The sequence below is a fragment of the Apostichopus japonicus genome, chromosome 20, assembly GCF_037975245.1.
Source record: "Apostichopus japonicus isolate 1M-3 chromosome 20, ASM3797524v1, whole genome shotgun sequence".
NCBI lineage: Eukaryota > Metazoa > Echinodermata > Holothuroidea > Aspidochirotida > Stichopodidae > Apostichopus > Apostichopus japonicus.
In genome coordinates this window covers 21,331,790-21,343,163 of record NC_092580.1, presented here as the reverse complement: position 1 = coordinate 21,343,163, position 11,374 = coordinate 21,331,790, and the positions used below count along the sequence as shown (strand labels likewise).

General features: G+C 36.4%; 1 protein-coding gene across 1 annotated transcript; it reads right to left on the bottom strand.

Annotated features, from left to right (window-relative positions):
• Positions 1 to 259: 259 nt before the first annotated feature.
• On the bottom strand, positions 260 to 11,226 carry LOC139961730 (carnitine O-palmitoyltransferase 2, mitochondrial-like). Its single transcript, XM_071961164.1, has 12 exons — positions 11,015 to 11,226; positions 10,407 to 10,456; positions 9,871 to 10,067; positions 9,448 to 9,507; positions 9,005 to 9,108; positions 8,256 to 8,389; positions 7,564 to 7,766; positions 6,710 to 6,983; positions 5,408 to 5,600; positions 4,661 to 4,834; positions 3,960 to 4,188; positions 260 to 2,806 (listed from the first exon to the last, which is right to left on the bottom strand). The coding sequence occupies exons 1-12, from the start codon at positions 11,084 to 11,086 to the stop codon at positions 2,481 to 2,483; spliced, it is 2,016 nt and encodes a 671-aa protein (XP_071817265.1). The 5' UTR covers positions 11,087 to 11,226; the 3' UTR covers positions 260 to 2,480.
• Positions 11,227 to 11,374: the final 148 nt, after the last annotated feature.

Here is an 11,374-nt window from a genome sequence, read left to right as displayed (position 1 = left end):
GAAGCCGACGTGGTGAGTTTCCTTTCTGATCTCTGTATGGTGTTTTTTGATCTTGTGTCTTTTAAAGATTATCTTTCGGAAGATAAGAATTTAGTGTAATCTACTTTATTATATCAAATTTCATATGGCCATTTCCTATTGTTTGCTGTTTTGTGATGTATTTATGGAGATATGAAGGAATTACAAATGAAATAATATATTTTGGCACCAAACTTGCAAAGAAATAATATAAAAAAAAGGAAAAAAGAAAGAAACACTGTCTTCATTGCACTTATTATTCTCATTTTAATGATATTCATATATGCAAAATAGATAAAATTATGCGTAGGTTTTCTACTTGAGAGAATACTTTATGAAATAAGGTTTGACCATTTTCATGACAACTTCTGAGAATAAAAGAGTGATTTCGAATTTATTGCAAGAAGTTTGGACTTTGATTTTTTTCAACTACCTACCTCTCTACACAACATAGACAATTTATTTGTCTGGTTTATGCAGTATTGTTAAGTCACAAGGCAATCAGACCAGCCAGTCCTGAATTTATATCCATCCATTTTATCAAAAGGCATGTACATGTATAATTTTTATTTTTGATAAAACTAACCTGTTACAATGAATATTCAATATCAGTTGGTTTTGAACAGCTGATTGGGACAATTTCCTAATGCCTTGGTATATTGTCCTCTCATATTATGCTTCAAAACACTTGTATTGCAGTTTACCATCACGATGGTACTGACCTTTTACAGAGACTTTTGACTAAGTTTTAAAGGCATTGAAGACTCGCCCCAAACCGCGCTCGGAAAAAGTTAACTTTCCGTTGCTTGCAAGTGAAGTTTTCTGCTTGTCGCTACAAAATGCAGACAGTAATGAAACGTGTTACCTTGTTATCTTTAGCTGGACCTGAGATGTCCATGGCTGTATCGTTTGTACACTGTGTTGTAGGTATTGACCGCAGCTGTATGTACTGACTGTACACTAGTGTCTAATTACCGAAGGTAGCAAGCTGTGTGCGTGTTTTCTGGGATCGATGGTGGTGTCTAACACTTCTGTTACACCTCATTCGAAACTAGGTCAGATTACCGGCATAAGACGTTTCTTTTTGCGTGAGTCTTCACACTCTTTAAGTTTAAATGAGTGAGGCAATGTGCTAACTTCTACATTACAGACGAGAAATGTTTCTAGTGAATACTAACAGATTTTGACACATGAAATCTTCATTAAAATAATTACCCTGTGGTATACATACATTGTATGATGCAATGTCATAATTCATAGCACACCTTCCCAAGAATTATTAATAATGCATGGCACACAGTTCATACTTTGTAAGACCATCATATCCTGACATTGACAGTGTTAATGTGCAAACCAATGTGATTTCAATACAATAGCATACTACATATAAGTTACATACTGACCTAACGTTAAAATTATGAAAGACATAACTAACATATCGGGTACCCTTCACCAACCCCCAAATTTTAAATTTAAAAAAGAAAATGTTTTTCATTCATAAAACTTTTCTTCCAAAAAATTCCAGTCAACAGAAATTATTCAACAAAAATTGACAACATTAAACACTGTAAGTTAAACCTGACATACTGAACAGTTTAATTTGAAAATAAACCATTTTTAATCGTAATGTTATCCTACTGTAATCTAGTATTGATATACAATTTACTCTTTCCGACATCCCCCACAAAGGGAAGAAAGCTAGCAAAAGCTAGGCATCTCCGATAGTTTATCCACCTCTCAAAATGGTTTTCATTTCACTTTAAGTAATGTAAATTACTGAGCACCAGGGCCATTCAAGAACCCAGTGGGAAGGAGACAATCCCCATGTGCTCTGTTAGCCTGTGATTTATTTTTGATGATATTTCATAATACTGTATGGCCAAACAATCACAGCATCTTTTATCAGACACAGTGCGTGATGAACCTATAAATGATGATTACTGCTTAATACTCCTCAGAAAGTTGGTAGATAATTTGTCTGTCTGAAAAAAAAAAAAACCTAGGAGGTATTCTTAGCCAACATATTTATAGCAGAATGGGTTTAATTGCCTAATGAGAAATATTTCAAAACAATCTGTTGCATGAGTGCATTTAACATCCAATTATATCCAATTTTGAAGGTGTTGTATGAAACAAATAATGAATGGTTTCCATTCGTGCAATAGTGCTAATATTTCATTCGTTGAAAGATGTAATTTGTTCCATCTTTCAACTCATGAAATATTTGCACTATTGCACGAATGGAAACCATTCATTATTTGTATACTGTTCAACCTTTCTTGTAATAAATTTCAATAAGGTATGGAGGTCATAATTGTTGACACACCCTATACTTTAATGGAAACCTTGTAATTTACAGGTGTTTATATTAAAGTCATCGCAAACAGGGTTCAAGCAAGTTTAGCTATTTGATTGAGATACATTATACGCATCTTTGAAGGGCAGACATATATCAAATCAAACTAGTCTTTGGCAGCTGTCAATACCTCATGGATTTGATCCCAGCTGTTCCTGACGCATTCGATGAAGTCACTACCACTGGATGACTCTGGGTAAGTGGTCACGCCCATCATCATGGTGTCTTCCTCCGGGTAGTAACCGATACCGTACCCGCTGGGAATAACGGGAGCGAAACCACCGGCCAGAACAGCCGGAGAAAATATGCTACTCGTGGAGAGAACGATCTGGCAGATATTGATGTACGCTGGATCAGAGAAGATGCTAGGTTTGGTGCCACTCTGCTCGGCAAGAGTGCGCAGAGCAAACAGATGGCGATCCCATCCTTGGCCTACGTGGAGGAAAAAAAATTGAAATCAGGAAACGGTCTACCTAGAGAGATGACATGCATAAAAACTGCACCACTGTGGTGTTATAATAATAATAAATCATAATAATATAAGAATTTGTAAAGCGCTCTTATCCAGTTAAAAAAAACTGCTCAGAAGCGCTGCAGGAGCAAAGTACCCAAAATGGACACAACAGTTATCAAACAAATGAATACGCATTCATGCATAAGATTGTCTTGAGTTCTTTCTGAAAAGTTGACACATGCTGGATTGTTTTCAGATGTAAGGGGAGTATGTTCCAGAGTTGTGGAGCTGATCTAGCAAAGCAACATTCCCCATACAGTAGGTGGAAGTGCGAACAGTAGGAACAGATAGCATTATGTTGTACACTTGAACGTTATATGCTATATCTGTCAAGAATCTGACATTTTCAGGGTTTGCAGGATCTGTAACATCATCTATAGTAGAAATGATAATTTGAGGGTTCTGGCTGTGTATATTGTTTAACTGGTTTCATTCCAAATACGAGACAAAAAAAGGTATCTGGAAAAAGGGGGGGGGTGAGGGGTCGGAGGGGAATACCCCAGTCCATTTTCAGCCATTAACTCTAGATATCCAAAAATGGTATGAAATTAAAATGCAATATTTTGTTACAGTTCTACCACCGTCTTAAAATGTCAGTGAAAATCAATCACAGGAATACATCCTAAGTTATTCTGGTACTTTGAATGATCCAAAAGCTCCAGAGCAGTTGCATGGTTATGTTTGTTTTTAATATCTTCAGCCATGAAAGAACGCTTGAGTAAGAATATTTTGATACAGTGTCTAGTACTATTATTCATGTCCCAAGAACAGTCTAAATCTCTTGATAAAGTCTTTATTTCCTTTAGATACAAACATATCCACTGTATAAACCATGCAAGCCTTTACCTTTACACCTACCCGCCTGCCCAGCGTATTGGTCGATCTATGTATGGCATCTCCCTGGCCCTTTACTCCCAAGAAATGTTTCATATCTGGCTCACGTCAAAGATAAATACAGACCGTGGCTAGAGGATACCAAAGAGATGAATGAGATACTCAACATAACCACCAGAAATTGAGAACAAATTGTTCCTGGTTTTTAGGGCAATGAAAAGAATTCAATAATGTTACCCATGGCAGCTTCCTTTGTTAATTGGTTATGTCTATTGGAGCAATCTTTCAAGAGTTTCTTCTTCTCCTCATTGCTGACGCTGGAGCCACTTGCGAATGCTTGAGATGCGCGTAAGGTCTCTACCGTGGCTGGGCGTATCGTCTCAGTACGGCCGTGCTTGAAGGCTGCCGTACTGCACGATTCGTAGGTGGGAGCTACTTTCCCGCCTGACTGCTGAAAGTGTGCCATCTGAAGAATAAATTAACGATTGAGAAATGACGAAAGAATTCTAGCAAAGGGGTATAAGGGATGGGCAAAGAAGGAAGGTGTAGTGGGCCGACTTGAAGCGGTCCAACTAGATTTACTTAACGGTTGGCAAGTGGTACACTGTCTTTCATTAGCTAACTTGGTTTAATTGTTATTTTAGCCCAATTCCCTCAACTGCTGCACTCTAGACACATTGAAGCACCATTAGCAAAATCTATGTACACAAAACAAAGCCAGGAATAATAAAACAGATCTTCAGGTCTCATTGCTTGTGAAATCACATCTTTATCAAATCATAAATAAAAAAATTATGAAAAGGGCATTTTTTTTGGTATAGTTTTCAGTAGTAAAATGTAAAAGATGACATCATTAAAAGTTATTCCTATACAAAGAGCAGATGTTGTAATTATGTTCTCATGTAGTGATGGCAGTGATACAAGACTTAAATATTCACCTGGAATGAAAGTTGCATGACACCATCAGGACTCACTCCTCCCTTTTTGAGAAGATTTTTACCATATTTATCGTACTTGAGAGCTTGCATGGACAGCCGTGAAGTTTGTTCAGTGTAACGCTTAATGGCACTATTGATCCCATCTTTGACTGTGTCATCCAAGTTGAAATTCAGCTTTGATCAGAGAGCAGAGAAAAAAACATTAAATAAATGAAACTGGTTGCCAATTTTAAGCCAAAAATGTAACAAAGGAGATTTTGTCACAAACATGATATAAATGATATTACAACATGATAAGATTTAATACAGACTGCAATTTTAAGCATTAATGATAACCAATTTTGTTTTTCTGCTACTATCCTCATCTTTGAATGTAGCATAATTTTAGCTTTCCACTTTGAACTGAAAATTAACTATTCAGGAGAGGTATTTATTGCTTTTGTTATGACAGGTGAAATTTTCAACCTTACTAAAAACACTTTGGATACAAAGAAAGAAAAGATGAATAAATACATAAAATAAAATTCTGATTGAAAATAATTCAAATCCAGAGCTGACTATTTACATTTCGTCCCTTCTGTTACTGTTACTTGTCATTTAGCCTTTGAAGAAGATCCTGCTAGGATCGAAACGTCAGGCCAACTTACTTTTACACATTCTCCTACACAGGCTTTCTAGTGGATAAGCAGTTTGCTAACAGTTTTATTTTATTTTGAATGATATTTATTTATAACACTAAATACTCACCAGTTTGACCGCACTGCTAGAGTCTACTGCTGCTGGGCTGCTACCCGCCGATATCGGCGGGTTCTCTGTGGTCAGCTTGAAAGTTTCGTTGAAGAAACGAAGGATGGCGACACCGTCGCCCCACGCATGCTCAAAGTTGATGGACATCAGACCATTCTTGGCCAAGAGTAGTTGAAAAGATTTATCAAACCATCTAAGAAGTCAAGACAAGAAGGACCAATTCTTCAACATGAAATGTTAACTGATTGAATAATATGTGATACATTAGCATTTACCACATTCCCACAGATTCACCTGAGTAACGCTGTTGCCATAATTACATGGTGAACATGGTGAAGTAAATTACATTCTTTCTTTGACATAAAACTTGATATTACCTGGCTGTATGAGTCAATGACAACAACTTCTGCAGTCAATCTTATATCCAAAGAAAGGCCAGCATGCCTACCCTGCATATAATGTATTGTAGGGCTGGAGTAGGTATTGGAGGCCTGTATCAGGGGTGGTATGGCTAGACAAGGGGTTGTAGGGATAGACAAGGGTTTGTAGGGCTGAACAAGGGGTTGTAGGGCGAGACAAGGGGTTGTAGGGCGAGACAAGTGGTTACACGGCTGGACCAGAGGTAGTCCCAAACTAGAGGTTGCAGCATTACCCTTAGTAATGATCGTTTTGTGTTTAAATGATGCAGACTTTTCTCAAGCTTTTAATCATTTGTTTATATGACATCATGGTACAGATAAGTGGCAGACATTGTTACTTTACAAGTAGAACTGGCTGCGAAAAGTATCATGGTAGTATTGGAGTATTAAAAAAAAAAAAATCAAAGTAGATGGTTACGTAACAGTTGTGAATAAAGTCTAATGCGAGCAGTTCTTTTGCTGCTGTTCATGAAATTAATTGAAAGGCCATAAGAATTTTATTTGCTAGAATGATATTCAAACCAATGACCTCAGTTAGTATCACTAGTCGGTAGTGTGCTCCACCAACTGAGCTACCCAGGTATTAGTCTGTGGAGATCATAGTTATTGCTTTGCTGGGGGTGCTAGTCAGCAGCAGGGTCAGTACCGTGTATACTGGGTAGTCATCAGGGATGACACCCCAGTCTCAATCGATTCAACTTGGAAAGCGACAAAGAAGAAATCTTAAGAAAAATTCAGCTTTTTGTTTATATAAGACTATAACTTTATCACTCTCAATGAGAACTTATGAATCAAATTTTGAAAGAGCAAAAGAAGACATTGGCTGGAGAAAGTTTTTCTGTTCAAACGAAAAAGAAAAGAAAATGAGTTAATAATATGACACCTGTTTGCTCCGTCACCATAGAGAAATGCCCTGCAGAGTTCTATTTCATCTGTCGGTGCAGTATCATCGAAACATAGGCAGAAGGCAGCTGTGTCTATAACATCCATAGCTTGCTTGTTGTTTTCACTGAGATCCACTATGTGCTTCCTCAGTCTGGCCCAGGTGGTTCTCTCTTCGGAGGTCAGGTAGCCGACAGGGTGCTCTGGCCTGGGAGTGGCATCTTGGTAGATGTACTTCAGATGTGCATATATTTCAGATCCTGGGAGGATATTGCCTTTCATAATTGAGAAAAGTTAAAATCAATTATAATACACAATTGTTGTCAATACAGAATAATTCCAGTAACAAGCCAGGGGAGGTATGTATTATATTTAAACACTGGAAACAACTACATAGGTTCAGCAGGAAATCCACCTTCCATCATTTCTTCCACTCAAACGTTTATGAATAAATATTTCCCACTTGGTCTATAGAAAGGAACATAAATTTCAACATTCTTGATTCCATTATTATCATACTAATATGTTTACCAACTTTTGAATAATAGTTAACAATCGCATGTCACAATGGATTTATTTTTGGCATAAAGTTAATTTCCTTTGCACCTATCCTTCTTGTACAAAATATCAAAATTAAAGTTGAACCTTAATTTCATTACTACAAATTATATCAATGCACTATTGGAAACAACAAATATGAGCATTTTTGCCAGGGAGGAAGTACCAAGATTTCAATGAGACAGATAACAATCTCTCTGTCCCTACTACTGAACACAATTTTGCCTTTTTCTAAACTGATAGAAAATGTTGCAAGAGTAGACAAGGTTAACACAATCGTGCTACATGGAATTTTACCATCTTTATCATAGACGTCGAATGCGTAGAAGTTGCCGTTCTTCATAACAACCAGATGGCGTGCTGTTGGCACTGTGTAAAACTCATCCTTCTCCACCAAGGGAATCCTGGTAGAGTTCAGGAGACGGAAGTATTGGCTCATGTCTAACGGAAATGCTTTGTTCAGTATAGCATAGTACGCTGCAAATCTGCTCGGAATTAATCTACAAATTTGAAAGCAGAATCAAAAAATGAAAGAAAAATTATTAATGTAGTCTTCCACAACTGCAAATACTAACTGGAGACTACATAGGAAATAAGTACAGCAATGCAAAAAATTAAATATCAAAAACTTAAATATAAAAAAATTAATAAAATTGGCAAAACTGCTACACAATTGGAAAGACGAAAAGCATCGCTGTTTTGTGTGATATTTTATTTTGGTGTTGAAATTGTCTTCTTTTTAAGTTTTAATCTCTCTAGTCCATATAAAGATGGAAGAAAAAAACTTGCTAACGACCATAGGAAATAAATATGTGTCATACAGCAAAAAAATTGGCAAAACTGCTGCACAATTGGAAAGACGAAAAGCATCGCTGCTTTGCGTGATATTTTATTTTGGTGTTGAAGTTATCTTCTTTATAAGTTTTAAACTCTCTAGTCGATATAAAGATGGAAGAATAAAACTTGCTAACGATCAGACACATTCGTACCTAGCTATCTTACGGAACCGCTCCGTGTCGCTCTTCTCTGCATTAAGGTGATATATTTCAGGAGCCAGTTTGGATGCTCTCATCGTTTTAGCAAACCTCATTGCTGCTACCGTCATGTTTGCTGCTCGTAATACCTGAATTGAAATTAAAATTAATGTACAGTTTAGAGTAGAATAAGTAATAATTCACTGTTTGTGTTAGCAGGATACTCATATTTATTATTGTCTCTTTTTTTTCTTTTTGCTACGAGAATAGTGTAAACTTGAAGGCTACATCAGAACACTGACATTCACATGAGCAGAGCATTGAATGTCATATTTGTACAGTAAAGGACTTATGTGAACCATGGAAACTATATCATACATCGGTACATACCAGGTGTATTTGTACACAAATTTCAAAAATAATTATAAGCACACTGTCAGCCTTATGCTCAGACCTCAATAGAGACCTGATTTATAGTCTAAATATGCCTCACGATGCACCATGTCTCATCTCATTTGTTTTTTTCATGTTTTTGTCTAGGTGAGGATCCCTGCACACTGAAAGTAACATAATGATAATGGATTATTACACAATGTACTGAATAAGCAGATATCATCTACACGACTTAAACATTTGGTTAAGTTTAATTATCATATGTACAAGTACCTTGTCTCTAAGGTAATGTGTTTTATGATATTAAATGCTCTCTCATGTATCGGCAGTTCTTATAAACTCTAGCTACAGCTAGAGCTATGCAGACTTACCGGTTCATTGTACTCGGCCCTTTCATCGTTTTTAAAAGCAACGAATGGATTTTGATTGAGAACGATCGGTCTTCTGTCCTTAAGGTACATATCAAACCATGGACCTGATGAAAAGAAGGAAATAATATACCTTTCAATTTTGCTTCCTACTTGAAGAGAATGGGAGGAGGGGGTGGGGGGTGGGGTTGAAGGATGTAAGACATTTGACCTATATTTTAGTCCTTACAGCAATCTTTACAAGTGGACTTCACATAGTATCAATTTCTTTTTGAAATATTTAATATTTAAAATATTTAATATATAAAAAGTTGTAGGTCAACCAGTAAATCTGATCCATGTTATTTATGTTAATCTATCTAGAGTCAGGGAATAATTTATCAGCAAAGCTGGTGGAAGGAGGCGAGATAGCGGGGGGGACTGTCGGCAATGAACAGCTCTCTTACCTGAAATGTAACTAGTGTGTTTGTTTTGTTTATCCTGAGCTTTCAGCTGTTTTTGCAGATCTGAAACAAATGGAAAAACGTGTTGACAAAGTATTATAATAAATATGAAAATATCATTTTCAGTACTTTTTGCAACAAAGCAATCAACCATTTAAATTAAGTAAAAGCCTTCTCATCTCCCAGAATTGTTGTTTGCAGTTTAACTCAATACATTTGGGCAGCTCATTCCACTTTAAAAGAGGATGTCGAGCAGATCTTTAGCTTTTGTGTAAAGATATTTTATCCTCACAAGAAAAAGTATAACCAACCAACTTTTCTTTTAACAAAGGAAGCATACAATATGATATTTAACAAAACTCACAAACAAACAGCTTGCAAACTCTTCCAATATATATTTTGTAATTATGGTAAAGAGGATAATACCTTGTCCTTCCTTAGCTTCAAAGTCTTTCACTAATTTGGCTGTTTGAGCATATGCATCGTCGCTAAGAATAGGTTTCTGAGATGCAAGGTATCTCTTACAGGTATCTTCTAGCTTTGGGACTGGTAACCTTGGCAACCCTGCTTGGAAGTGCATTGTGGGAATAATGCTATCTTGGAGGTAGTCACTGTCATTGGTACTGCAGAAATAGAAATATACATCAATTCAGTTTTAATAATGGCTTCAGTAACATATAAAACTAAATTTACATCTCCAAGTGTCACTTTAACAAGGGCCATGCACATAGACGACCATTACCAAGTTTCAATGCATTATGTTATGCTCAAACATAATTCATTAGAAACACAAACATCTTAACAGGAGAATGAAAAAAATAGATGCCACTGCAATGAATCATATTAACCTACATAATAAAACTTTAGTGGCATCACTTTATGGTAAACATTTCTCATCATACTTGTGTAATGCATACATGCTATATCACAGTGAAATGTATATTGCTTGATAAGTAACTAACCTGTAATGATTTGCTGTGACATGATTCTCATTTCTGTGTTTTCGCAGGACCTGTCATAAATGGTATAGAAGTACACATGTATGTTAAAATGGTTTTCATAATTAACAATCTTGAGAATCAAACTTCATGTATAGGACATAGGGAAATGAACATTACAGTACAACCCCACACCCTCCTTGATCCACACCTAGTTAGAAGACAGGTTATCATAACTTTGAAATAGTTAATACCACTGGCCCATTGAAATTTTCAGTTTAATGGAACAGGCTATGTTATCGATAACATATGAACTACTGTAGCATACAGTATATGACCATTAAATAGACCGCCTACAATAATAATTAATATTTGGCTACTGCCACAGACTGACTGTATTGGTCTAGAATATTGAAAATCTGCATGAACATATGGCTTAAAATTTACCCTCCTTATAAATATTTATACATGTATAGCTTGTGACTCAATCTGCAATGATATTCGGTCGAAAACTGATTACTAGTTACTTGTTAGGTTAGGCGATGGCTAGGCATATAGGCCTAGGCCTAGGCTAAATTAGGTTACTATCTCTAGGCTATATCACTTATCAGTACCACCAGCCTAGGGTCTACCTGGTAAGCTGCGGTCACGGTCTTCCCCTTCGATACTGAGAGCTTTTGGTAAGCGTTTCTTACTTTTAACATCTTGTACTTTATTTCAAACGAAAAACAGAAGTGAAGCGTTGAAAGAAGTTTAGGCTAATCTAACGTTAGAGATCACAGGTTACACTTTCAGTGCAACAACTCATTAGATGTAGCCCATGACAGTCCTATTGCTTGCTTGCCACCGCAATAGAGCGGAAAGAAGGTGACATTGAAAAGTTGTTCACTTTTGTGGAAATATCAAATACTGAAATAAGGAAAATAGGGAAGAAAGAAGTTGAAATTTTTTTCAGGAAAATTGAAGACATAGGTTGTAGAATTTCTATGAAA

Coding starts and splice junctions, on each gene's coding strand:
- LOC139961730 (XM_071961164.1), bottom strand. CDS start 11,086: ATGTTAAAAGTAAGAAACGCTTACCAAAAGCTCTCAGTATCGAAGGGG. Junction 7,767..8,255: donor CGGTTCCGTAAGATAGCTAG/GTACGAATGTGT, acceptor TCAAATTTGTAG/ATTAATTCCGAGCAGATTTG. Junction 6,984..7,563: donor CGACGTCTATGATAAAGATG/GTAAAATTCCAT, acceptor CAATTATGAAAG/GCAATATCCTCCCAGGATCT.